The sequence below is a fragment of the Choristoneura fumiferana genome, chromosome 11 (assembly GCF_025370935.1).
Source record: "Choristoneura fumiferana chromosome 11, NRCan_CFum_1, whole genome shotgun sequence".
Classification (NCBI taxonomy): Eukaryota; Metazoa; Arthropoda; class Insecta; order Lepidoptera; family Tortricidae; genus Choristoneura; species Choristoneura fumiferana.
Window position 1 is genome coordinate 12,678,641 of NC_133482.1, and position 27,319 is coordinate 12,705,959.

A 27,319-nucleotide genomic window follows, 5' to 3' on the forward strand; every position below is an offset into this window, starting at 1 on the left:
AAAAATAAAAAAAGAAAAACAATTCAATACCTACTACCTACCTATACCTGCTAGTAAAAGAAGTAAATCCGATCTGTACTAATGGATGCTATTTGACTTGCAAGATTGGAGACAACTGAAATATTTTCGTATATACTTAAGAACAATGCAAGCAGCGCCGACCCTGGGGTAGAGCAAGAGGACCAATCGCTCTAGATGTCAAGGGGGCATTTTCCCGTTTCTAGCGCAAAATAACCTAACCATAAAAATTTCATTTTTAATATAGGCTTTTTTTGCTGACTGTACTTTTTGTTGACTGTACTTGCATTGTCACGCAAACTACATTTGTATACCAAATTTCAAGTCGATGCTATTAACCGTTGAAGAGTTCCGTCCTGCGAAGACGATCCTGGCTGGACTACCAGGATGTCACTACTAGATTATTGTATTGTCACGCGATTTACATAAGTATTCCAAATTTCAAGTCGATCTGAATAGTGGAAGTTGATCAAATTTAACTTGCAAGATTTGACTACAGACAGACAGACCGATAGACAGACAGACAGACGACGGGACAGGTGAAACTAAATAAAAGCTTGTAATAAAATTTTGATGGCGCCTTTTGAGAGGCGCTGAAGCGGTGTAGTGTAGACGCAGTGGTGTAGTTGCAGGTGGTAGGACCTTGTGCAAGGTCCGCCCGGATTGGTACCACCATCTTGCTCGCTAATCCTGCCGTGAAATAGCAGTGCTTGCATAGTTGTGTTTCGGCGTCGAGAGTAAGACAGCCGGTGAAATTACTGGCACTTGAGGTATCCCATCTTAGGCCTCTAGGTAGGCAACGCATCTGCAATTCCCCTGGTGTTGCAGGTGTCTATGGGTGGTGGTAATCTCTTACCATCAGGTGACCCACTTGCTCCTTTGCCATCCAGTCGAATAAAAAAAAAGAAAAAAAAAGACAATCTCGCTCTACCTTGACCAAGGGCTAAAGCCGGCACTGATTGAATGTATTAAATAAAACCTTGTCTAAAAACATCGTTTCTTAAGTGGCCCTATATTCGAAACGTTTATCGACGGTGACTATTAACAGAGTCGGATCTGCAATTATTGTGTGAAAGTCAAATATACTGTTTTATATTGACTATTACGTACTATTTAAATGATACCATAATGGATAACTCACGTCTGAAATCGAGTTTAGCTCTCCATTGTTCGGGCTAATGCGTAACCCTTTTTCTGGGAGCAACGCGACGTACCTACGTGTTGCGCGCTTGCGTGTTGTGTTCAGTGCGCGTGTTGCAGCAGCCGCCAAGTCGCGTTGCTCCCAGAAGAAGGGTTACGGATTAGCCCGAAACATGTCGAGCTAAACTCGATTTCAGACGTGAGTTATCCGTTATGGTATCATTTAAAATGAGTGAGTCTCACGGTAGTTTCATGTTCAAAATTTGACGTATTAACCCCAAAATGGCCAAATTGTAGATCCGACTCTGTTAGTCACCGTCGTTGTGTTGAAGACTTCTTTATTTTCCTTGCACTCTGAGAGACGTCCACAAACAATATTATAATCCTCCCACCCCTCTGGTTAGGTTTCCTTCCAAGATTTTTTAAGACCATCTTAACCACATCTTAGCCTATTAAGGGCCATAGGCACTTTAGTGTAATTGGACCAAGATTTGCTAAAGCACTGACCTTAGAGCAGCTATTACAGTTTATATTCCGGAAGTATTTTTTTACGGTCACGCGACATCGTTTGTGGGAAAAAGGGGGCCGTTTTTACGTCTTATTAAAAATTATTGCCCGACAATTTCAAATCAATACCTACCCAAAACGTAGGTAACATCATAACATAAACATAGCCACTCCCTCCTGGTGACAATTTAAATCCCCCCTTTCAAACGTCATGGTTATATTTCACCGCCTTTGCAGCTACGACAAATCACAGAGAAGCAGAGAACACCAGTCGGATGGGTGTCGCTGGCTCCACATCAGTGCGGCCCTGCAGGCTGTGGAGGAGGTGAAAGCCCCGACGTTCCCTGACTCCGTCACCACCGGGGACATCAAGTGAGCCCCCAGAATATACAGGGTCATTATTAGAGCGATTCAATCGCCTCAATTTTCGTGCTCACATTTTTTATTAATGGGTTGTAGAATTTGATGACATTTTCGTTTTTTTTAGACGTCTTGTACTTGTACTTCTTGTACTTCTACTAGATAAGATCCCAGTTGGAAACTATTACAGAATATTCTACTATGTGAACAAAAATGTGTCCCTGCCTAATTAAATCAACTAAAATAAACGCTCGAATAATGATCCCCAGAAGACCATTTTTTATCACACTCAGATTTAGAAATGTATTAGAACGACACGTCATGCAAATACCAATTCTAATTGGTAGAAAAAAGTGCAGCTGCAGGTACAGCTGCATCATATGGATCTTTTCCACTTTCGAGTTATGTGATTTCAAAAACCTATACTAAAAATGGTATCGTTCTAATTGTATCGTTTATTTGATTCTAAGGCTCATAAAGAAGGAAGGTGACGCAGTAGCCATGGACGAGGTGGTGCTCGAGATCGAGACGGACAAGACGGCGCTGCCCGTGATGTCTCCCGGCCACGGGAAGGTCGTGAAGCTGCTGGTCAAGGAGGGTCAGGCTGTGAAGTCGCAGCAGCCGCTGTTCCAGGTCCCATATCTAGCATTCATTGTCATTATAAATGTGTACATAGTAACATCCCGACGTAATATTCTGCAAACAAAATGTAATCTAAAATCTGAGGGCCTACGCTAGCTGACGCGGATTGCATGCATGGCGCGGGTGGACTGGATGCCAATTAAAAAATAGTACGAGCAGCCTTCACTGCGCCCGCTCTCATACTTTTCAATACAAAAAATATATTTTCGCCTGCGGGGCTACTCGCAAATTTGAAAATCGAAGTTCGTGTCGTTCCGTCTTTCTGGCGCTTATACTATTTAATACGAGTGTGAGAGGGACGGTACGATACGAACTTCGATTTTCAAATTTCGGAGTAGGCTCTCTGACACGTTGCTATTACGGTTATAGATGATATGGTGTAATGGGTAGAGACCTTTATGTTATTTAGCTTGGCAACTGTCTAAACCACGTTCCTCAACAGGTGGACATAACAGGCGTAGCGCCGGCCGCTGCCCCGGCGGCGGCCCCGGCCGCGGCGCCAGCAGCCAAGCCCGCGGCACCCGCGCCGGCCGCAGCCCCCGCCCCCGCCGCTGCCCCCGCCGTCGTAGCGGCCAAACCCGCTGCTGCTGCCAAGCCCGCAGTTGCTAAGAAACCAGCGGGACCCACGGTAAGACATCGTCAGCCAATATACGATCAGGGCTGGCCTTAGAATCTCCCCACATCTATCGACTTTTTAGCACTTATTGCGTGGACATAAAGCTTTTTCCGATTCCGCGTTAATAGATGTGGGGAGACTCTTAGGTCCCAATAACAAGCGCAGCAGAAGACAAACCCGTGGTCGCTAAGAAACCGGCGGGTCCCGGTAAAACATCAAGATCGTCGTCAGCTAATTAGACAACCAGTACAGTTCTTAGGTTGAACAAGCACGGCGCCGGACTGTAAAGCCAAGCTAAGTTGCTCAAAAAATGGCGGGACCACCGGTAAGACATCGTCGTCAGTCAATCATTAGTGCTGGACTTTGGTCGATATAACAGGCGTGACGCAGGGCCCAGAAGCCGGGCCCGCGGTCGCTTCGCTGCTCGTGCTCTGGCGGCGGACCTAGAAGCTAAGCGGCCGCTTGCAGTCGTGCAAGTCGCTGAGAAACCACCGGGGTCCACTCTATAATTAGCCTCTATAAGTAGTCTATAAGTAACGGGTATTTGCTTCTACATTGTCTGGTGAGTACCTAATACTCTACGAATAAATAATAATAAATCAGGTAGCGTAACTCAGTATAAATTCCATAAAAATAGTGGCCACATCCTTAAACCAAAACGACTTACCTATGATTCTGAATCAAATACGAATTATTTTCGAGGTTGCAAATAGACGTGCTTGTTGATTGGTTAAAATTCAGAAAGAAAGCAGGGCTTGGTCTGCGCGCGTGATGCAATGTCAGATGTCAGTCAAATGACCCGCAGAACACGCTTTTAAGCCCCGCCTACTTCCTACTAAACGTGTTCACGGAAGGCCATTTTTATAACGTAATTACATTTCCTGACTTATTATTTATTCGTAGATGGGTACGTAATACTGACAATAAAAAATAAGTAATACTGAGTAACGATTCACGGCCTAAATACTGTGTTATTCTCGGCTTAGGATTGTAATGGATTTTTTTCCGAAACCCTTTATAGCAACAAGCAAAATCTTCACAGAAAGAGTTGCCAGCAACAGCTACTCGTAAATATAGGTTCAAAAGGTCCGTAGTTCATTGACTAAGTTAAGTAACGTCTGAATTAATAAACCTTTCAATTATTCAGCTAGCAGCCCAGAAGATCGGCGACCCCACTAAGACTATATCGGGTACCCGCAGCGAGCACCCCGTGCCTATGAACAAGATGCGCAAGCGCATCGCGGAGCGGCTCAAGGAGGCACAGAACACGACGGCCATGCTGACAACCTTCAACGAGTGCGACATGAGGTGGGTGGGGTGCTTCTGTAGGTCCAATTTTGGGATCATTTGGTGAGAAGCTAAAATTACTGCCAGAAAGTAGGGGGTCCTCAGCCGAGCGAGACGATACTTCATGCCGAGCCATTGTCTATAACTGTACAAGGCTCAAAATCGCGCGGTCTCACTTGGAGTATTGCTCACAGTTTTGGTCTGGTCCTCCCACTTGATCGTCTACAGAGCAGGGCAGCTCGTATTATCGGTGATCCAATACTCTCTGGGAACTTGGCCCTCCGCAGAGATGTTAGTTATCTTTGCGTTTTCTATATGGTCTACAACGGGGAGTGCTCCGATGAAGTCTTCGGGCTGAATCCGGCTGCTAAATTCCATCACCGCACTACTCTCCATAAAAGTAGCTTCCATCAACATCATCTTGATGGGTAGCGGGCATCCACAGTGCGGTTAAAGTGTTCCTTTTTACCCACATGCAATTTATGGAACAGTTTGGCGGCCGAGGTTTTACCAACTCACTACGACATGGCTACCTTCAAAATGCGAGTGTACCATTTCTTGCAAGGCCAGCAACGCATCTGCATCTGCAGTGCTGATGGTGCGCGGATGTCTATGGGCGACGGTAATCACTTAACATCAGGTGAACTGTCTGCTCGTCTGTCTGCCAACTTAGAGACCTAAGATGGGATACCTCAAGTGCCAGTAATTTCACCGGCTGTCTTACTCTCCACGCCGAAACACAAACAGTCCAAGCACTGCTGCTTCACGGCAGGATTAACGAGCAAGATGGTGGTAGCAATCCGGGTGGACCCTGTACAAGGTCCTACCACCTGCAACTGATATGATGATGATTATGATGATAATAGTAGATAAATTGGAAGCAATACCAATTACGTACGTTGTGCATTACAGTAAACTAATGGCGTACCGGAAAGCGAACCTGGCTGCGTTCACGAAGAAGTACGGCGTGAAGCTATCCTTCATGTCCCCGTTCCTGAAGGCCTCTGCCAACGCGCTCATGGACCAGCCCGTGGTCAACGGCGTCATCATTGGAGAGGACATCGTCTACAGGTTATTCTTTTCTTGAAGTAAAATAATTTCCTTGCTCACCCGCGACCTTACGATAGCTAAGCTTATGCAAAATATGCGTGTTCATGCAGATCCTCCACCTCCACACTGTAAGAACACACACAAATCACACAAACCCATCTATCACCACCACCACACTACACTGACGCGTTTCGAACTCAAACAGAGCTCATCTTCAGAGTGACACAACCGTACACCATGCCACCAGTTGTTAGACTAACAAACCACAACCACCGTTCTAACTTGTCACTGTAACTCCCCAAGTACCCACATACGTTTTATGAAACAAAACAAAACTACCCACAAATTATTAATAAATATTTTTAACCGCCCTTCAAAACTACCTTGATTTTTATTTATTTACTGTCAAGGCATGTTTTATTAACTACCATTGCTGAAATTAGATCCAAGCCGTAGCAAGGGTGATGAAACTAAATTTACCTGCTCATTAATAATAGACCCCATACTGTTGTATCTAATTATCTCCATGCATTCTAAAACATCGAGACGAAACCCTTGCCACAATAATGTAACACTTCATACGAATCTGAGTCCGATAAAGAATGATTTAGTTCCAACAAATGTTTGGCAAAATTCGACTTATCAGGATGCTCATTCCTATATGCCGAAACATGCTCTTTAAATCTAGCATTAAAACTGCGTCCTGTCTGACCAACATATACTTTACTGCAGTCATTACAAGTGAGCTTGTATACACCCGATCTAGTTCCTTTATCTACCTTCTCTTTGTGGTTACAAAGTTTAGAGTACAAAGAGTTGTTAGTCCTAAAGGCTACCTTAACATTGTTTGATTTTAAAATACCACAAATTCTATCAGACAAACGACCAACGTATGAAATGCTACACCTATATTTGTTAGAAGACTGCGATGGTAACACGGCGTAAAGCATGCTATTCACTATCCGTGCCTGCTTCCTCTGAACCAAACTATTGATCATTGATTTAGTATAACCATTCGACAACGCTATCTGATAAATAGTATTTAACTCTAAATCAAAATCTTCCCTAGAAAGAGGTACAGTTAACAATCTATGTACATAACAATGAAAAGCTGCTAATTTATGCTGCCACGGGTGATTAGACGATGCTGGTATCACCGCATCTGTGTACGTGGGCTTTCGGTAAATTTTGAATTGATGTTTATTATTAAATCTATTAATTGTCAAATCCAAAAAGTTTAACGATAAATTTTCTTCTAATTCTTTTTTAAATTTTATTTTAACATGTTTGTTATTTAAACCATTCACAAACAAGTCGAGCTGTCTCATACTTCCCCTCCAGCACAGAATTAAATCATCAACGTACCTATAATAATACACAATATTATTATTACCCACTATGTACCTATTTTCAAAGTAATCCATAAAAATATCTGCCATTAATGGACTCAGAGGTGATCCCATTGCTAAACCATCACTCTGTAAATAATACTGTCCATTAAACCGGAAATAATTTTGCTTCATGCATAAAGTTACCAAATCAATTAATTCACAAACCTCCCCAGGATGTAAACGCTTCCTTTCCAAATGGTTTTTAAGAATAACTATTGTCTCACCATATGGTACATTAGTAAATAAACTATCTACATCTAAAGAAAGCAATGTTGCGTTAGGCGGAATGCTGTAATCTTTAATTTTGCTAACTAAATCTGAACTATTCTTCAAACTGTATGATGGGTTAAATGAAGATTTTACACCAACCTAACGCAACATTGCTTTCTTTAGATGTAGATAGTTTATTTACTAATGTACCATATGGTGAGACAATAGTTATTCTTAAAAACCATTTGGAAAGGAAGCGTTTACATCCTGGGGAGGTTTGTGAATTAATTGATTTGGTAACTTTATGCATGAAGCAAAATTATTTCCGGTTTAATGGACAGTATTATTTACAGAGTGATGGTTTAGCAATGGGATCACCTCTGAGTCCATTAATGGCAGATATTTTTATGGATTACTTTGAAAATAGGTACATAGTGGGTAATAATAATATTGTGTATTATTATAGGTACGTTGATGATTTAATTCTGTGCTGGAGGGGAAGTATGAGACAGCTCGACTTGTTTGTGAATGGTTTAAATAACAAACATGTTAAAATAAAATTTAAAAAAGAATTAGAAGAAAATTTATCGTTAAACTTTTTGGATTTGACAATTAATAGATTTAATAATAAACATCAATTCAAAATTTACCGAAAGCCCACGTACACAGATGCGGTGATACCAGCATCGTCTAATCACCCGTGGCAGCATAAATTAGCAGCTTTTCATTGTTATGTACATAGATTGTTAACTGTACCTCTTTCTAGGGAAGATTTTGATTTAGAGTTAAATACTATTTATCAGATAGCGTTGTCGAATGGTTATACTAAATCAATGATCAATAGTTTGGTTCAGAGGAAGCAGGCACGGATAGTGAATAGCATGCTTTACGCCGTGTTACCATCGCAGTCTTCTAACAAATATAGGTGTAGCATTTCATACGTTGGTCGTTTGTCTGATAGAATTTGTGGTATTTTAAAATCAAACAATGTTAAGGTAGCCTTTAGGACTAACAACTCTTTGTACTCTAAACTTTGTAACCACAAAGAGAAGGTAGATAAAGGAACTAGATCGGGTGTATACAAGCTCACTTGTAATGACTGCAGTAAAGTATATGTTGGTCAGACAGGACGCAGTTTTAATGCTAGATTTAAAGAGCATGTTTCGGCATATAGGAATGAGCATCCTGATAAGTCGAATTTTGCCAAACATTTGTTGGAACTAAATCATTCTTTATCGGACTCAGATTCGTATGAAGTGTTACATTATTGTGGCAAGGGGTTTCGTCTCGATGTTTTAGAATGCATGGAGATAATTAGATACAACAGTATGGGGTCTATTATTAATGAGCAGGTAAATTTAGTTTCATCACCCTTGCTACGGCTTGGATCTAATTTCAGCAATGGTAGTTAATAAAACATGCCTTGACAGTAAATAAATAAAAATCAAGGTAGTTTTGAAGGACGGTTAAAAATATTTATTAATAATTTGTGGGTAGTTTTGTTTTGTTTCATAAAACGTATGTGGGTACTTGGGGAGTTACAGTGACAAGTTAGAACGGTGGTTGTGGTTTGTTAGTCTAACAACTGGTGGCATGGTGTACGGTTGTGTCACTCTGAAGATGAGCTCTGTTTGAGTTCGAAACGCGTCAGTGTAGTGTGGTGGTGGTGATAGATGGGTTTGTGTGATTTGTGTGTGTTCTTACAGTGTGGAGGTGGAGGATCTGCATGAACACGCATATTTTGCATAAGCTTAGCTATCGTAAGGTCGCGGGTGAGCAAGGAAATTATTTTACTTCATTGATATGGACATCCGCAAAGTAACGCCTGATTCAATAAATTATTCTTTTCTTGACGCAAAAATGACACCGTGTTTTAAACTCCTGTCGTATAAGACACAGCGTCAAATGTTTAATCCATGAATTTTAAACTTGATATCAATCAAGAAAAATTGTCATTCGATTAGACATTATGTTAAAAAAAAATACGCGGGCTGTTAGGAGGTTAAGAACGATAAACGTTACAATTTGGCGAGTAACACTAAATGTAATGCATTTTGAATTGTTTTAAGTTAAATAAAGTTCTAAATAGCGAACGTATTAGTTGATCGTATTTCGTGTATTTCTTTCAATGTTAATTGTGATTGTTAAGTTAAATGTAATATAACAATGGTCTGGAAGGACTGTTCTCGCTCGCGCTTAAACTATCTTATGTAGCTTCAATGCTCGAAAGAATAATTCGAATTTCGTATCGTGCCGTCCCTCTCACTCTCGTTTTAAATAATACAAGCGTCAGCGGGACGGCAAGACACGAAGTTCGAATTTTGCACTTCGGAGTACAGGGCCTGCAGGGCTACTACGAAACTCGAAGTTCGTGTTGTGCGGTCCCTCTGTCTGACACTTACACTATTTAATACGAGAACGAGATGGACCACGCGACATGAACTTCGAGTTTCGAGTTTCGTTTCGTAGTAGCCAGCAGGGCTAGCGCGTTGTAGCGTACACTCTCTTCCAAAAACGGGCTTAGACGCACAAATAAATCGCCAGTCTGAAACCGCCCGTCGACATGACTTCAAAAATGGATCCCTTTAGCAATGTTATATAGCAGGGGTGGCCAACTTGATTAGACCCAAAATCGAAATAAAATATGACGAAACCCTGTGCGATCTATCAATTACATACTTCTTGAAATCTTAAATTAAACAGCACAGTTCAGTATTTATTTATGTTTTGCCTTTCCCCGATCGACTGCACTACCTAATAGTCGCGATCGGTCCAATCGGTCGATCGCGATCGACCGGTTGGGCACCCCTTGTTGTTTTATTTATTTATTTCCACAGAAAATAAGACTAAGTACACAAATAAAATAAAAAACAATTACACGGAAGCAGGTGGCAATGGGCTCAGGCTCAACATAAGCTGCGAGCAAAAGAAACTTGCAGCGCTGATTTTCAGCCTGCGCCCGTCCCACGACGTAAATTTTTACTCAATATAGAGCCGGGTTAGGCTGCATTGTTGCTAGTATATTTCTGTTACTATCAAAAATATACCAGCAACATATTTTTTAAGAACCGACCTAACATACGTCGACACATATTCGTATTTAAACCAGCTTTATGTTTCAGGGACTACGTAGATATATCGGTAGCGGTGGCCACGCCGAGGGGTTTGGTCGTGCCCGTGCTTCGCAACGTGGAGTCTATGGACTATCCAAAGATAGAACTCACCATGGCTGCCATCGCCGAGAAGGCGAGGACCGGTCAGTAGCGTAAAACAGCAGTCAGTATGCAAGTTCAAGTTGGCAATGGGCAGGCCAATCGCTCAAAGAACAGAACTCAAATTATTTGAGCGATGTGAGAGTGAGACACGAGGAAAATCCAATGCTGCTAAGTTAGTAGTTAGGCTACATTCCCACCATGGCGATGGCGAGGAAGTGTTCGTCATGACGTGAACAAACTATACTCAGCTCGGGAATCGAACCCGGGCGATTAAAAAAAATAAAACTTACATTATTAAAAAATATGGAATACAATGTATTTTATTTCTTCTAGATACCATACTACCGGTATCCAAATAGAAATAATGTAAGTTTTATTGTTCAAAACGACTGGGTTCGATTCCCGAACTGAGTAAAAGTTTTTTTCAATGATGCAGTTTTTCTTGTTACCAAAATCGATAACATGGTCCCAAGAACTGATCTTCGTATGGATTATAGTTTCAGACTTTCCCATACTGACTGATCTAAATGGGCCATCCTGTATAGTTATGACACTTGTACAGACCTGCAGTTAATGAGGGCTATCGTTTTTGTCTCGCTAGATGGCGCACTGTTGCGTGAGGTTTTTAAGTATGGCTTTCATTCTGTTATTACGGGCGTAAAAACAAAGTTTAGATTAAAATCATATTTAATACATCTTAAAACCGTTCCATAAAAATATCGAGCATGCCACAGTGTTGCATAGTCCCCGTTTTGTTCGGAAAAAAGGGAGGACAAAGGTCCGAAAGACAAAACTGTCCCAAAACACAGACATTCATTGCCCCGGAACGCATATTTGCCATAATTAATTTCAGATATTGCAAAATATTCACAAAATTATTCTAATTATAAATAGCGTAGCTCACCCAAAAACTATGAGATTTGACATTTCGGAGACCTCACGCTACACTAGCGCCTCTAGCGGCGAATTCTTACGCGATAGCCCTCATTGAGTCGTTTGTCGGCAGGCAAGCTGACCCCAGCGGACATGCAAGGCGGCACGTTCACGATCAGCAACGGCGGCGTGTTCGGCTCGCTCATTTCCATGCCCATCATCAACCTGCCGCAGTCGGCCATTCTTGGCATGCACGCCATCGTGCAGCGGCCGGTCGCCGTCGGCAGCAAGGTGAGCTTCATCATTAACCCCAGAGGACCTGCTCCGAAGTTCGAAAGTCGAGGTCCGTATCGTACCGTCCCTCTCGCTCTCGTATTAAATAGTATAAGTGTCAGAGGGCTCGAACGACACGAGCTTCGATTTTCGAATTTCGGTAGCCATGCTGACGTCGTATTGTCTAACGCACTGACGTTCGCAATCACATTAGCCATCTCTGTCTTGACTACCAAAGTGTTATTCCTTGCGACAGACAGTAAAGCCTCAATGAACTGAGACAATAAGGGCTAAAAGACAGGCGAAATATCGCCAGATGGCGTTAGTATCGTGAGGTTTATTTGACGTACGTAACGGTCTTGCTTGCAATTGGCCAATTGGCTAAATGAATAACCAAATAACAAAATGAGCCAATTGCAAACATAGCTTAGTAGGCTAGGTACAGTCAGCTGCAGAGAAAAGGTATCCCCTTGTAACGGCGTTATCGCCGGTATCCATTCTTACCGCCGTTACAGGGGGGTACCCTTTCTCTGTCTTCCTTTTGTGGTTCTTTTATTTATTTATATACCTATTCTCTTTCAGGTGGAGATACGGCCGATGATGTACCTAGCTCTCTCCTACGACCACAGATTAATTGACGGCCGCGAGGCTGTCCTCTTCTTACGGAAGGTCAAATCGGGGGTTGAAGACCCAACTTCAATCTTGGCTGGCATGTAGAACATCGGCCAAAGCCTTATGGAAACCATTGTGCCTACTGACTGTCCATTCCGCGTTTTATTTGAAGGCGTAACGAAATGTTGCCATGCTGAAATATATTTCGATTAGTTGTTTTTTTTTCTATCACGGTTTTACAGTTTTTTTTCTGTCAAGAAATGTCGCTGATTTGATTTGTAACAGTAACCAGTTATTTTTATTATGACAGTGGAAAGTTTCTGCTTGCGTCTGCAATGTTTTGTAAAAATATTGATACTAGTTGCTATTAGATATAAACGTGTTGTACAAATATTTTATTATGTTGTTTTATTCTATGTTGTTTTATTACATTATCCTGAGCTATGAAAATCCCATAGGCCTATACTCTGAGGAAAGGACAATATATAGGTATCATCATGTCAAACGAAAGACGTCCACTGCTGGACGTAGGCCTCCCCCAAGGCTCTCCACCCAGACCGGTCTTGTAATATAATAGGGCTTATAATATAATATAGAGTGAGCTGGAATTTTCGAACGGTGACCATAAATGAGCAAAAATACAAATAAAGTAGATATCGTCGTGGGGGGCGGGGGGGCTGAGTGATGCGCGGGGAGGGTGCACATAGCAAGCGTACAAGCGCTCCTTAGCGTGCGCGAGTGTCACATTCGCAGATTTAACGGTCAACGCTACTCTTACGGGCCGGGGGCTGTACCAAATAATAGCTTGTACAGTCACCAGCACCAATATCTGACACAACAAGCGTGCATAAATATTTGATACGCCTCTATTTCTAGGGCCGGAAAGGACGTGTCAGATATTTTTGCACGCTCCGCTGTGGCAGATATTAATGCTGGTGACTGTACTTATATATTTTATATGAAGGAGATGGATGGAACCAGTATGAAGGAGTAGTGGGAGTGTGCGGAGTGGACATCGATGTGGAACAGAAAATAATAAATAGGTATATTTGTTTTTTTTTATTTCGTGGTTTAGTAGCTACACCCGTTGAATTGTTGTTTCAACATGTCTGCAGGGCTACTACGAAACTCGAAGTTCGTGTCGTGCGGTCCCTCTGACACTTATACTATTTAATACGAGAGCGGACGGTACGATATGAACTTCGAGTTTCGAGTGTCGTAGTAGCCCTGCTGATGAACATGATCATTACGATGGCTGAATCAATGACTACACGCACTGTATTAAAAGTGTCAGTTCCGTTAGTGCGTTTAGTAAGTAAAAGTTTTGCTGATTATAACAAAATTTAACAAATTCATTGCCACTAATATACATGTAGACATGTAGGTACAGTGTACTAGTATGACAAAGTGAAAATCTTTTCCATGCCGTAGTCTATAATAAATAATTGATACAAGATTTTACTTGGCCTGTGTAAATACTTTTTTCACTACATCTATAAAAACTTATAACATCCCTCTTTTTGCGCCGGGGGTTAATAATTATAAAAGGAAAACTACTTGAAAACTACCACAATAAGTAATGCACACTTTAAATGTTAACTATTCGCCGCTAGAGGCGCTAGCGTAGCGAGAGGTCTCCGAAATGTCAAATGTCACTGTTTTTGGGTGAGCTCATAGGGTGAGCTACGCGGTTTTATTTATAATTAGATTATTTTTTGTGAATATTTTGCAACACCTACCTGAAATTACCTATGGCTAATATGGGTTACGGGGCAATGAATATCTGTCTTTCGAAAACCTTTGTCCTCCCTTTTTTCCGAACAAAACGGTTTAAAAGTATTAAATATGATTTAAATGTAAATTTTGTTTTCACGCCTGCAGCAGGGCTACTACGAAACTCGAAAGTTGAAGTTCGTCTCGTGCGGTCCCTCTGACACTTATACTATTTAATACGAGTGCGAGAGGGACGGTACGATACGAACTTCGAGCAGGACCTTTGTCTACAGTGGCGCCACCTGGTGAGCGCGAAAACGGTAGCCCTCATTATTTTGATTTTTAACGCCATCTCTTGACAACTAGCTGAACTACCTCGAATGAGACGCGTTGATCACATCCGTGACGTAATCAGCTAATCGTTGACCAAAATTAACACTGGAAAAAGATTTTTTTATCAGATACCCTCTTGTTCTGAGAGGAGGCCTGTGCCCAGCAGTGGGACGCATATAGGCTGGGATGATGAGAACTAATTAATCGTTATTAGAATATCTGTTATTTAATAAATAACACGTCATTTATTATTGTAGATAGATTTCGAAATGATAATGTGTTATGATTAAGAAAACAAGAGTACCGGTTGCCATATTCAGGGAATGTAATTTACCCTGTTAAGAAGAAGAAACGTATTTTTTCTGCTTGCAACATCACTCAAATGTCAAATTGTCAACAAAATTAAAAAATAGCATTGGTTGTGTGTTTTTATTATTTAAGCGGGATAATCTCGATTAAAGTTGTTTATTTGCATGCTAATCCAGTGATTTGTTGATAAAATTTATTCAGTTATTAGTGCTATTGATACACCATCAGTTTTATCGTAATAGTATGCGATAATCGCGTTATAATGAGGCGAGGTCATCCTGGCATGGGTGGATGGCGGAATGAATCTCCGAGGCATTTTCGGCCCCGCGGTGGAGGTGTACCGCATTACAGACCACCACAATCTTATCAAATGGATCTACCTTCGAAGTAAGTCAATTATACAATCGATACTCGCATATACGACGCCTCAGCGTCATTGCATCATATTACGCGCCGAAAGTGCGCTTCAGTTAGTTTTACCTGTTTTGTGATCCACCGTCTAATCGGCTGTTAACTCAATGCCCAGTTTATCCATTTTATATTTTCGTAATTGATTGATTGGTTTATGCTATTCAACGGCAGAACAAATGCTTTTTATAGCGTGCAAGATCGAACATGTAGCGCGGGAATTCAATTTTATATGAAAAAGTAAGTGATCGACTTTTCGGCTACGAATGGACATATTCATCATAAATCATGAAAGACTGTATACCTGTATGTATACAATATATAACTATATGTATACAATCATAGACCAAGCCAACATGAGTTGCCTCACAATAAACAACTTTTTTATCAAAACAAAGTGAGCCCTTTACTTGTGATCCAAAAAAAAGGTCTGGCACTTGGGCAACACATGTTGACAATAATGTCAAGTTGCCATTGTAAAATCTTTAAAATAAAGACAATTGTCATTTGTTTGTTTTAGCAGTGGAAGTTGGTTAAGTTAGAAATACATTAACTTAATTGTTAAATAAAACAATGGGTAATATGTATGGGACTTTAGGATGATTGCTCACCACTTGACCATATACTTTGGTAGTTAGGTTTTGTTGTTGTTGGAATGAGAGGGTTTGGGTCATAGTTCCCATTTGGGCCCAGTATCAATTGGGAACTTTACACACTATTGAATTGCTTCACAGGTTTGTGCAGTTATCCTCGCAATGTTTTTCTTTACTGAAAATTTTCAAAAGAAAAAAAATTATATGTTATAGAAAAACTTATTTATTATTCAGGATCAAGTTAGAGATAGGTCACAGTAATAATAATGTGTAGTATGTTGTTAGGGTAAGCAACACAAATGCAGCCTAGCCTGCCGCTGCTGGTGGTGGGTCCTGCCTACCCTGAAATTGACCCAATGCCCATCACTTACATCAGCTATAACAGCTCACTCAGCACCAGCTATATTTTATTATTCTTTATTTGTTTATGTTTCACTAACACTAGAGTAAGCATCATACATTTAACTAACACCATGTACCTAACATATTTATAAGTAATACTAACAACTGATGGATCCTAGCTATCTGAATAAACAAATGTTATTATTATTATTATAACTACGAATAAATAGAATAAATAATAAGTCAGTAAGCGTAACTCAGAACAAATTCCACACAAAATGTGGCCATACTTAGAACCAACTTATGATTCAATTTCGAGGTTGCAAGTAGACGTGCATAAATACTGACCATCTCCAACTGATAATGTATTTGAACATTTTTAAATTAAATATAAATCTATTTTTACAACTACTTATTAGTGGAAAGTGATCCCTGGACATTTTAATTTTGCATTGTTCCTGCACCACTTCATAACACACATTGGCATAATAATTTAGAGCTATTCACAATCAAAAGTGCGAAAATTTGTCGTGAGCTCACTAAACTTGCAAAATAAATGTCAGGCAAAATTAAATGACACAGGACACGCTTAGGACACGGTATTCATGCTTATAGCGAAGTTACAATTCCTGACTTATTATTTGTTAGTAGAGCTATAATGAATTTCATAGCATCAGAAATTCAATAAATAAATAATAAAATGCGTGAATGAAAGTTATATATATTTAATATGTATTTTGTCACAGGTATGGAGGCCCAAGAATGGCTGGTCCAAGATTACATAGAGGGGCCCCACACTTTAATATCCACTCTGGACCTAGGCATGACCGTTACTCATACCGGCCACACATCAACCCGCACAGGCTGGCTGACAGAGACGACAGAGATCATAACTATCCACCACCTCATCTAAGGCAGAAGGACTCTGATCATGTGTCCCCTTACAAGAACATACTAACATACTGTGAAAGCCGCACAAGTAGTGACCACAGTCGTGTTAACAACATGGGTGATGTAGACCACAGGCAAAATTTCAATATGGCCGAAACTTTTAGTCAGCCCCCTCCTTGGGCAAACCCTATTGAGAATAGGAGGACTAGTTTTGACAACAGACCCCATAACAGAGCAACACAATACCATAACAATATGGATGGAAACCAAATCCCATCATTTACTGCTCACAGACCACCTTCTTCTGATCATTATGGTAGTAATATACCTACAGCTATTGATAACTCGAATTCATTCAGTCGCTCTGTTGACGACACTGTTGATATTGTCAGAAAAAGATTGTTAAACCGCAGCGAATCTCAAAGTAACGCTGACAACCCGCCTGCCGAGCAGAACCCTGATGATAGACCTGATGTGGAACCAACAACCACTACTTACCAAAATGAGCCACAAACACCTCCAGCTAAAAAGAGAATACAGCGGAGGAGACAAAATGTCCAGTCCAACTGTGACAAAATAAAAAACAAAATTGTTCATGAAATTTTTAAAATGGACAAGGATAAAATGCATAAGTTAATGGATAATCCCAATTCATCTACAAAGTTCGAATATGCCATTAGCAGTCTTATTACTGAGTCTCAAAACAGTTATGATCGACATATGCGATCTTTAGCAGAGAAATCTCTCTGCAGCTCCAGTGCTGAGTTTATACAAGATGACAATAATACCATTTATGAGGATACATTCTTGAAACAAATGCAATGCATTCTTGAACCTCAAGATACAGTGTTGCTTGAAGATATAAAGCCACTTGTTATGGCAGAGTTAAACAAAGTTTTGCAGCTCGATGAATTTGATCAGAGGTTTGACATGGTTGAGGAAGATCCTAATTACTATCAAGCTGAAGAACCAACAAATAACGCTAACTATTCTAATGAGTATCACTATGAAGATTTTTCTAAAATAAGTCCAATGTCACACTATCCTGAAGATGATAATGCATATTATCCGGAACAACCAGCGTCACAATCAAGTTTTACTTCTATGGAGGCACCTGCAAGTCCTGAAACATTCCATCATGACCCAGAACCCCAACTTTATGAACGTAGAGTTAAAAAAACTTTTGATTTCGACCAGATGAGCCAACTCAAACGTGAAAGCACTGAGAGTCGTGAACAAGCTAGACAAAGCGCAGACAGGGAGCGACACAAGCTCAGCGAAGAAAGGCGACGATGTGATACACCTGCACCAATATTTGATTCAAATGTGGAGCAACTCTCTGACGAAGAAGACCCATTTGCTGATCTAGACAAGCAGTATCATGTTGCTGTGGACCCCAACTTTATTGAAGCAGAACTCGATAAGCAGCTAATGTCTGCCACTGAAAACAATCTTAGTGAGACAGATAGTATTAATAAAATGCAACTACTAGACTCTGTTAAAGACAAACCACCAATTGTCAAGAAAGAAGTTCTTTTGAGCCCTGAAATTGCTCCTAAAGATATAAAGAAAGAAATTGATAGTCAAATATTAAGTATTGCTAAATCACCCCTGAAATTATCATCATCTCTCAATAGAGTCAAACGCAATCATAGAATTGCACATACACCAAACATATCTGTGAAGAATGAGTTGAATCATGTATCTAATGCTAATGAAAATAATGATACTTCTACAGAAAATCTAAATCATGAAATAAATTCAGATAATGATCAAGACAAAAATGAAATTAAAGATGCCCAGAAAGAATCTAAAAAAATGGAAAACTCGGATACAGCTAAATCAACAATATCATCAAATGCTCGAAAGAGGTCCATTGACCAGAAACCTTCTCATCGAAAGGAGAAACGAAAAAAGAGCGAAACCCTTCCAGTGGAGGCCAATAAACAAATCTTAAATAAGAATATTATAATTAATGTAAACGACTGTAGTTCGAAGTCTATTGAGAAAAAATGTGATGCTGCCAAGTCCATATTCAATTTATATTTCCCTAAGGACGAATGTGAAAAAGAGTTACCGAAAGATGTTAAAAATGTCGAACTCAGTGATAAAGGATATTCAGATAAATACGTTAAAAGGAAAGAAACGCCAAAAAAGAAAGAACAGGATCCTAAAAGGAGCCGCAGTTTGTCCACCAGTCATTCCAATATAAGTCCTAAGGAGAATATTAATAGTTGTAGTGAAACGCAGCCCAAAGCAGAATTAAAGATTAAGCTCAAATCAATAGACATGTTTCTAGAAAACCCGAAAAAGATTTCTAGTTCACATCAAGCTCATAGAAATTCTGCACAACCCACTATCAGTACTACCAAAAAGGCAGAGGAAAAGAAACCAGTGATAATATCCAAGTGCAAAATTAAGCGCCATGTTGCAACGCAAATAATTCTACCTAAGACTCATGTGAAAGATACACAGACAGCTTTTCCAAAAATTTCTAAATTTTGTCAAACAGAAATTAAGAAGATAGTAGTGAAGGCTACACAAACGAGTCCAGTCACTTTCGAAAAATCTGGAATTAAATCCACTGATACTTTCGAACGGATGAAAGAAATCGATCTCGAAATTCAAGTATTACTACAAGAGAAATTTAAGCTTTACAATTCATTGGAAGCAAAACAATCAAGTTCTAACCCTATGCAAAATTTGGGTATGACGGTTTTAGAGGTCACCCCAATTACCGAAAATAAAGACGAAGTTGAAAATGAAGTTGTGCTATCGGAAGATGCGATCGTTGATGAGTTTACAAGTATTCCCGTTGAGGAGTTGGAGCAAATTGCTCTAGAGAGTGTAGCAGAAGAGCCAGAGCCCAGTGAACCCCCAACGGTACAGAAGCGAAGTAAGCGCCAAAAGCTAGCAAATCGGACGCGGGTGAAATCACAAAGCCCTACTGTTGTTAGAAGTAACAGAAAAACAAATACTCCTAACATATCACTCATAGAACAGATTATTACTGATGACAGACCTTTAGAAGACATCATATCGCTAGATGATTTAGAGGTTCCTGAAGTTAAACCCGCAACCTCCAAAAAGAAAACGAAATCGCGATCACAAAAAGCATCGAAAAAGAAAACAGCTAAGAAGAGTAAGACCGTCAAACCGGTCAATCCAGCTGCAATTGCATTAGGAATACGAGAATGTTTTGTTGCACTGAAGAGAGAAGATTTGAGTAGATACACAAGCACCATCCCTGTTACAGAACAGCCTAAAAAAGATCCAGGCGAACTTTCGGTAATTGAGGAGACCACCACTAAGTCTGAAGTCCCTGACATGACTGATGTTGCTGAGGAAACGGTGGTAACTGAGCCTGACATGCCTTTTGACATGTTAGATGTGTCAGAAGACATTGTGATTGGTGATGAATGCGAGATCAAATCTGAAGAGAAGGATGCGGCTGAGAGAGTAGATCTGCCGATTAATGAAGATGTAATATTGGATAATAGTCAGTCGTCAGAAGATGTAGCCCCGGCGGAGGTGGGGCATAGTGACAAGGAGTGTAAACTGTTCGACTACTCAGCTGACGAGACGTTGAAGAGGGACTCTGTCACAGTCACCGGGCATGCTGATGCTGTGCTCGCCATAGAGGTATGTTTAAACTTAGTTTAGACCTGCAACAAAATCCTACAAGTTGCTTTACATTGCGAGGTCATAAAGCTTACGATCGATCAATCGAGCAACTGCACGATTTTTCTTGCATGTCTAAACTGGACTTAACAACTGAGAAATAACTAAACTTTATATTTTGTCTTCATTGTCAGCCGAAAGATGTCCACTGCTGGACATCCTCCCCAAGTCCTCCTTAAGGTATTCTACTTCCTACTAATACTATAAATTCGAAAGTTTGTGAGCGTGCGTTGCTTTTTCACGCTAAAATGGCGGGACGGATTTAGATGGAATTTGGTATGTAGAGCTGGATGTAGAATAATTATACTTTTTATCCCGGTATTTCCACGGTATCAAAATCTTAACCGCTAAAGCTCCCCCCGCTCCGTCACCGCTGTCAGTGGGTCAAGCTTTAATCGAAATTTTACATGGTCTTCGGTAGGTTTAATAGCGTAAATGAAGACTACAATGTAATTTTTGGGAATACCCGCGGGAAGTTAACGACATTCTGGAGTTTCTATTCAAATGCCAGATCTAATGGATTTAGTGAGCGAAGCCGCGGGTAGAAGCTAGGGTCTATGATAATAATAATCATCATCATCATTGTAGGACATCCACTGTTGGACATAGGTCTCCCCCAGTCTATTTTTAGGGTTCCGTAGCCAAAATGGCAAAAACGGAACCCTTATAGTTTCGCCATGTCTGTCTGTCTGTCCGTCCGCGGCTTTTCTCAGGGACTATCAATGCTAGAAAGCTGTAATTTTGCACGAATATATGAGTAAACTATGCCGACAAAATGGTACAATAAAAAAATAAAAATAAAATTTTAGAGTACCTCCCGTAAACGTAAAGTGGTTGTGATTTTTTTTTCTCATCCAACCTTGTAGTGTGGGTTATCGTATTAAATCTAAACCGGTGGGTGGAAAAATTTGAAAAAAATTCAAGATGGTAGTAAGTATATCAAACTTACAAGGAAAACTATAACGGTTATGTTTTCTTGAGAATTATTAGTAGTTTAAGAGTAAATAGCAGCCTAAGGTATAAAATATACCTAAACTTGGAATATTCCGTACAAAATACGAAATCCTTAGAAAAATATTATTTAATTTTTTCGTAATAGCTACGGAACCCTATTTCGGGCGTGTCCAACACGCTCTTGGCTGGTTTTTTTATTATTATGAAGGGAGACAACAAGCAAGCTAATGGGAAATGATAACCATCCCATGAGTAGATCTCCAGTTGTTTCAGTTGAAAGCGGCCTGCATCTAAACCCGGGGCTTTAACTAACTCGTTGGTAGACATGCTACACTACATTTGCCGATCCATGATCTCCATTCGAGAACTTTTCGGCCCCAACGGCCATCTGTTCTCCGTGCTATATGGCCTGCCACATTGTCTATACTATAATATCCAAAATTTCCCTTCCAGTGCGTGGAAAACAACTTCATAGCCGCATGCTTGGACGGGAACGTGTACCATTTCAACAACGACGGTCAGTTGTTGACCACGCTGAGAGGGTCCAACTTGGCCGTCACCTGCCTTACCATTGTGAAAGAGAAATATGGCACCACCGTGTACACTGGATCCTTGGACTCGAGGATACGTTACTATGATCTAAAGGTGAGATAGATTTATATGATGAAAACCAGAAGCCATATTGGAAAAATAACGCTGAGTTTTGATCTTGCCATGCGAATAAATATATTTTGAACACCTAGCTTTCAAGCGAATTGCATATTAAACATCTGTATACATACCTATAGTCAAAAGAACTAAATCACGTACCAGGGTGGCACCTTTATTCTACTAATGTCATGTTGATATCTCATACATCTGCCAAAGGAATCATATCGAAATTTATTATGAAAACGGTCCATCCTGGTACGCGATTCAGTTTCTTTGATTGTACATACTTCTGTACTAATATTATAAATGCGAGAGTATTTCCGTCTTGTCTGTTACCTGTTACATAATGATGTGATGTTTTCATTACAAAACCGTTTAACCAATTTAAAAAAACCGTAACACTTATGATACTTTATACAAGCTTGTATATTTGTTTGTTCTGGTATCTGATTGAGTTGAAATTTGGTAACTTATATAAATCCGGTGACAATACAATAATCTGGTGGTAATATATACTAATACTCGAAGTTCACGCAATGTGGAGCATCTATGTGCCCAAAATTGTCGACAAAAAAGTGACCGGGCCCCCCTGGTGGGTCATAGATGGCCTTTCTCGGAATCTTTTAAATTTGGACATAATACCCTTGCCTTGGTCGCCTTCTATGTAGTAAGTGTTAGCAATGAGGGCTATCGTTTTTTGTCTCACTAGATGGCGCACTGTTGCGTGAGGTTTTTAAGTATGGCTTTCAAAATCTGTTAATACGGGCGTGAAAACAAAGTTTAGATTAAAATGATATTCAATACACCTTAAAACCGTACCATAAAAATATTGAGCATGCTACAGTGTTGCATAGTCCCCGTTTTGCTCGGAAAAAAGGGAGGACAAAGGTTTCCGAAAGTCAAAACTGTCTCAAAACACAGACATTCATTGCCCCGGAACGCATATTTGCCATAATTAATTTCAGATATTGCAAAATATTCACAAAATTATTCTAATTATAAGTAAACCCGCGTAGCTCACCCAAAAACTATGAGATTTGTCATTTCGGAGACCTCACGCTACACTAGCGCCTCTAGTGGCGAATTGATACGCGATAGCCCTCATTAGTTGAGCCCCCGTTGGTTACAGACTGGGTTGGAGAAGGGTCCGGAGTGCAACGTGCTCAGTCCCATCCAGACCATGGACCGCGCGTGGGACACGGTGTTCGTGGGGACCCGTACTGGCTTTGTGTTGCAGTTTGAATGCAAGGTACTGTACTCTTTTTACGAGCTTTTATTTTATTTGCTCTGTTTGATTTTGGGTCAAATCTTGCAAGTTCATTTTGTTTGACTCATTGGTTTGATTTGAAATTGGTACAATCAACAAACCTTGTACCATACCTTGTACCATAAGTTACAAAAGTGATCACTTATTTATGACGCTTACTGTATACATAATATAATTTGGCGTACACTACAAGTACAGTAAAAAAAAAAAGTTTTTTTTAATAGAAACTTATATAAATTAGGCACACTTTTATGGGCTTGGACTGGCAATTTGTGTCACATGACCAAAATAATTTATATTTTTTAATAGTACCTATAACAGGTGTAACAAACGCTACCTTCACATACCTCTTTTGGTTAAACCATACCCACTACGTATCGTGCCATGAACGTGTCAGGAACGGAATTTAAAGCGGATACGACACGCGACAGCACAGTTGGTTACGAAACGTTCTAGTGGGCATAGTCCCATACTTTTTGATACAAAGAATTTATTTTTGCCTGACGCGTTGCTATTTGCTATTGCTATTAATGTCATGGCGACGGCGTAATGGGTCTCATGGACGGGCCGGGTGGATGGGGTGTGGGTTCTATAATCACACTCATGGCTCGTCGTTTACACGTACTTCTGACCTGCAGGGCTACTATGAAACTCGAAGTTCGTGTCGTGCGGTCCCTTTCGCTCTCGTATTAAATAGTCAGAGTCAGAGGGACCGCACGATACGAACTTCGAGTTTCGAGTTTCGTAGCCCTGCTGTCCTTCCATTTGACTTATTTCAAGACAATATTTACTAAAAAAAACTTGTATGTTCCAGAACAACATGTTAATACCAGTCAGCACGGTCAAGTTTTCCGAGCAGTCCATCCTCGCCCTCCGAGCGTTGAAGGAAGGTCCTCGGAAGGTGCTCCTGGTCGCAGCCAGATCTGAGAACGTCACCATAAAGGACGCCCAGACTGGTCTTCTGCTGAGGACCCTGGAAGGCCCCAAGATGACCGTCTACACCTTGCTGTACGAGGATGGCAAGGTGTACTGCGGAACTAGCAGTCATCAAATACATGTCTTTGATTATGCTGTGAGTAGAATTAGTTTTTTTTTGGGCTCCGCAGAAAACTAACTTCCCACCAATATTATAAATGCGAAAGTCTGTTTGTAAGTTTGTTTGTTTGTTACCTCATCACATCTAAACCGCTGAACCGACTTAGATGAACACAGATAGCTTGAGTTCAGGGTAAGGACATAGGATAGTTTTAATCCCAGAAAGTTGCATAGTTCCCGCAGGATACCGATAAACGAATTTTACGTAGACGGAGTCGCGGGCTACTGGCTAATAAGCAGTTGGGGATTCATAATGTTTATCTTGCATTAATTGTAATTTTCTTAAATTATTATATTTTTGCTACATATTTAATAGTAACCTCTTGGTCCCTATTAAATTTGAAGAAAAATACAACCCCTAAGCTAGTTCTTCATCATTTGTTTTTTCTTCATCACAAGGTTTTATTTAACTTTACCTCGTATATTTATTTGTTTGTTTTATTCCACTTCCAGGTGTCTGATTGACTCGAAATTTGGTATAATTATTTAGGTTGGATGATAACGCAAGTACAGTCAGCACGAAAAGCTTCTCACTTTTATTATCTTTTCAGTTTTTTTTTTCATCTTTGGAGCGTCCGCTTATTTGCTGTCCCAAAACACTCAGACCTCAAAATCTGGCCCTGATTTCTTATTCATGTTCCAGAGCGGTTCCCATTGGGCCTCCCACTCGGGCGGCAAAGGCTGCGTGTGTCTGCGAGCGGCGGGCGGGCTATTACTGGCGGGCTGCTACGACGGCTGCGTGTATGTGTACCGCGAGGGGGAAGGCCGCCCGTTAGCTATGCTGCGGGGACCCAGCCTTATGCTGCTGTCGCTGGCTGTGCAGGGGACCAAGGTAAGCCGCTGTGCCGACGGCATCACCAAGGCAAGGTTTTACTTAATGCACTAGAGCATAAATAATAGATTGTACAGTCAGCTGCAGTAGTGGATGAGCGTTTACGGTGCTCGAAATGCTGCCAAGGAAATAAGAGAATGTTTAGACCACTTTGAGCGCCACAACTCCTCATCTACTTCTGCTGCTGACTGTACATACAACAAGAACACATAATGAGCCATTTTACCCGAGATGTTCATGTAGCCACCTCGTACAGCGAGGGTGGATAGACACGTCGAGGGAGAAATAGGCTTAATGCTCGAGTTTTACACTCTGCTTTTCACTTCGAATGCGAGGAAATTAAATAGCAACATTTCATGCATTGCTATTATTTTACCATAAATACTAAGTGAAAACGTAATTCACCAATTAATTATAGTGAGTTAACCAGTTCAATTAATTTATTTATTTGTTACAGATAATTGCTGGTTACAAAGATAGGAGTTTGTACATATGGAAGATTCCACTTAGCATACTGAAGGAAATGATTTTGTAAATCGTCTACTTAGTCCTGTAGTGTTTGAGCACCTGTATATTTTTTAGTTACGGGAATATAAAATTTACTTTTTTAGTTTATTGAGCAACTAAACTATTAATTAAACTGTTAATTGGTTTTAAAATTTAATATCCACGGTAGTTTTATTCTTTTACCCATCCCACTAAATTATCTATGTAATTGTAAACGTACTACGACTTCGTTCGCGTTGTCTTCTCTTTTAGGAATGTCGATAACATCTCTTACCAATTCTATGAAAACCTCACTAATAAAATAAAAACTGTCTTGTCTGTCTGTTACCTCTTCATGTTTTGCTGAACCAATTGACTTGAAATTTGAAGTTCCAATGGAACCGATGGACCGATAAAAAAATTGTTGACAGATGAAGTCTTTGGTAAAAACTGGGTTATTTATTCTGCAAAATATTAAATATTTTGATATTAATTTTTGGAGTATTTTTTATTTCAACTCCAAATTTTGTTACTTTTACGGTCATCCCGTAAAATCCACATCGAAAATACAAACTGAAACATAGATGCACAGAAAAACCAGAAAGAGACCAGCGCTGGGAATTGAACCCAGGTCCTCAGCATTCCGTGCTGCGTGCTATACCGCTACACCACCACTGAACATGAGTACAGACACAAATTCTCCTATGCAACACATATCTCAGCTTGTTTGTTTCTTGTTTAGTCACTTAAGCAGCGACACTAGCGTCATCTATGCTTTTAGCCCTCATCGAGAAACTTTCAATCGCTCACCCGAAAAAGAGACTAAAGCTATAGCACCCAGCACGGAATGCTGAGGACCTGAGTTCGATTCCCAGCGCTGGTCTCTTTTTGGTTTCTCTGTGCATCTGTTTCAGTTTGTATTTTCGATTAAATATTTTGTACTACAAGGGCGGCTGAGCTTGTTAGGTACTTAATTTAAGTAATACAAATATTGCGAGCTTATAATGTGGTGCTGAAAATAATTCATCCAAATAAATAATTTAGTAATTTAAAGTAATTTTATCAGTTGATGAGTGCCAATTAGTGTTTTCTAAAAAATTTTCAATATGACAAATTGACAATATGAAATATAACAAGGTTACAATTTAGACTCATCGGCGGAAGTTACAATAGCGACTGGTCATCTTTTAGAAAATATGGTGTTTTCCGATGCAGAAAAGGTGAGGAGTCCTGATGCTTTACCATCCATTCCACTTCACCATATAAATAAATGAAATAAATAAAATAAAATTTATTGGAAACAGTGACAATACAGATTAGATTACATAAAATTAAGATTTGCACAGGAACAGTTTTACTATATGCATAGTGATGAGCATAAATTGCTTGCAACCATGTTAAATTCAAATCATTTATTTCATGTAACAAAACACATAATATATTAGTAAATAAATTTAAGAAGAAAAGGGGAAGGGGATTTTAAAGACGTTAAAGTAGGTAATCCAATCTAAATCCATAAAATGAATAGTTCCAGTGAACATTTGTGGTAGTCTTATCATCAATTTCGCTT

General features: G+C 40.1%; 3 protein-coding genes across 3 annotated transcripts in view; all 3 read left to right on the top strand.

Annotated features, from left to right (window-relative positions):
* Window positions 1-2,041, top strand: part of LOC141432926 (GTPase Obg-like) — a 4,993-nt gene extending 2,952 nt beyond the window's left edge. Inside the window, exon 3 of the mRNA XM_074094760.1 lies at window positions 1,903-2,041. Coding sequence (XP_073950861.1) covers window positions 1,903-2,041 — 139 coding nt within the window. The remainder of the gene's footprint in view (window positions 1-1,902) is intronic.
* Window positions 1,906-12,592, top strand: LOC141432378 (dihydrolipoyllysine-residue succinyltransferase component of 2-oxoglutarate dehydrogenase complex, mitochondrial-like). The gene is made up of 8 exons (XM_074093917.1): window positions 1,906-2,037; window positions 2,496-2,658; window positions 3,110-3,295; window positions 4,431-4,591; window positions 5,483-5,641; window positions 10,344-10,477; window positions 11,443-11,600; window positions 12,165-12,592. The coding sequence occupies exons 2-8, from the start codon at window positions 2,527-2,529 to the stop codon at window positions 12,297-12,299; spliced, it is 1,065 nt and encodes a 354-aa protein (XP_073950018.1). The 5' UTR covers window positions 1,906-2,037; window positions 2,496-2,526; the 3' UTR covers window positions 12,300-12,592.
* Window positions 12,593-14,624: 2,032 nt separating this feature from the next.
* LOC141432807 (uncharacterized) lies at window positions 14,625-25,931 on the top strand. The gene is made up of 7 exons (XM_074094591.1): window positions 14,625-14,936; window positions 16,639-20,425; window positions 21,872-22,063; window positions 23,199-23,318; window positions 24,151-24,408; window positions 25,075-25,263; window positions 25,721-25,931. The coding sequence occupies exons 1-7, from the start codon at window positions 14,812-14,814 to the stop codon at window positions 25,796-25,798; spliced, it is 4,749 nt and encodes a 1,582-aa protein (XP_073950692.1). The 5' UTR covers window positions 14,625-14,811; the 3' UTR covers window positions 25,799-25,931.
* The last annotated feature ends 1,388 nt before the right edge of the window (window positions 25,932-27,319 follow it).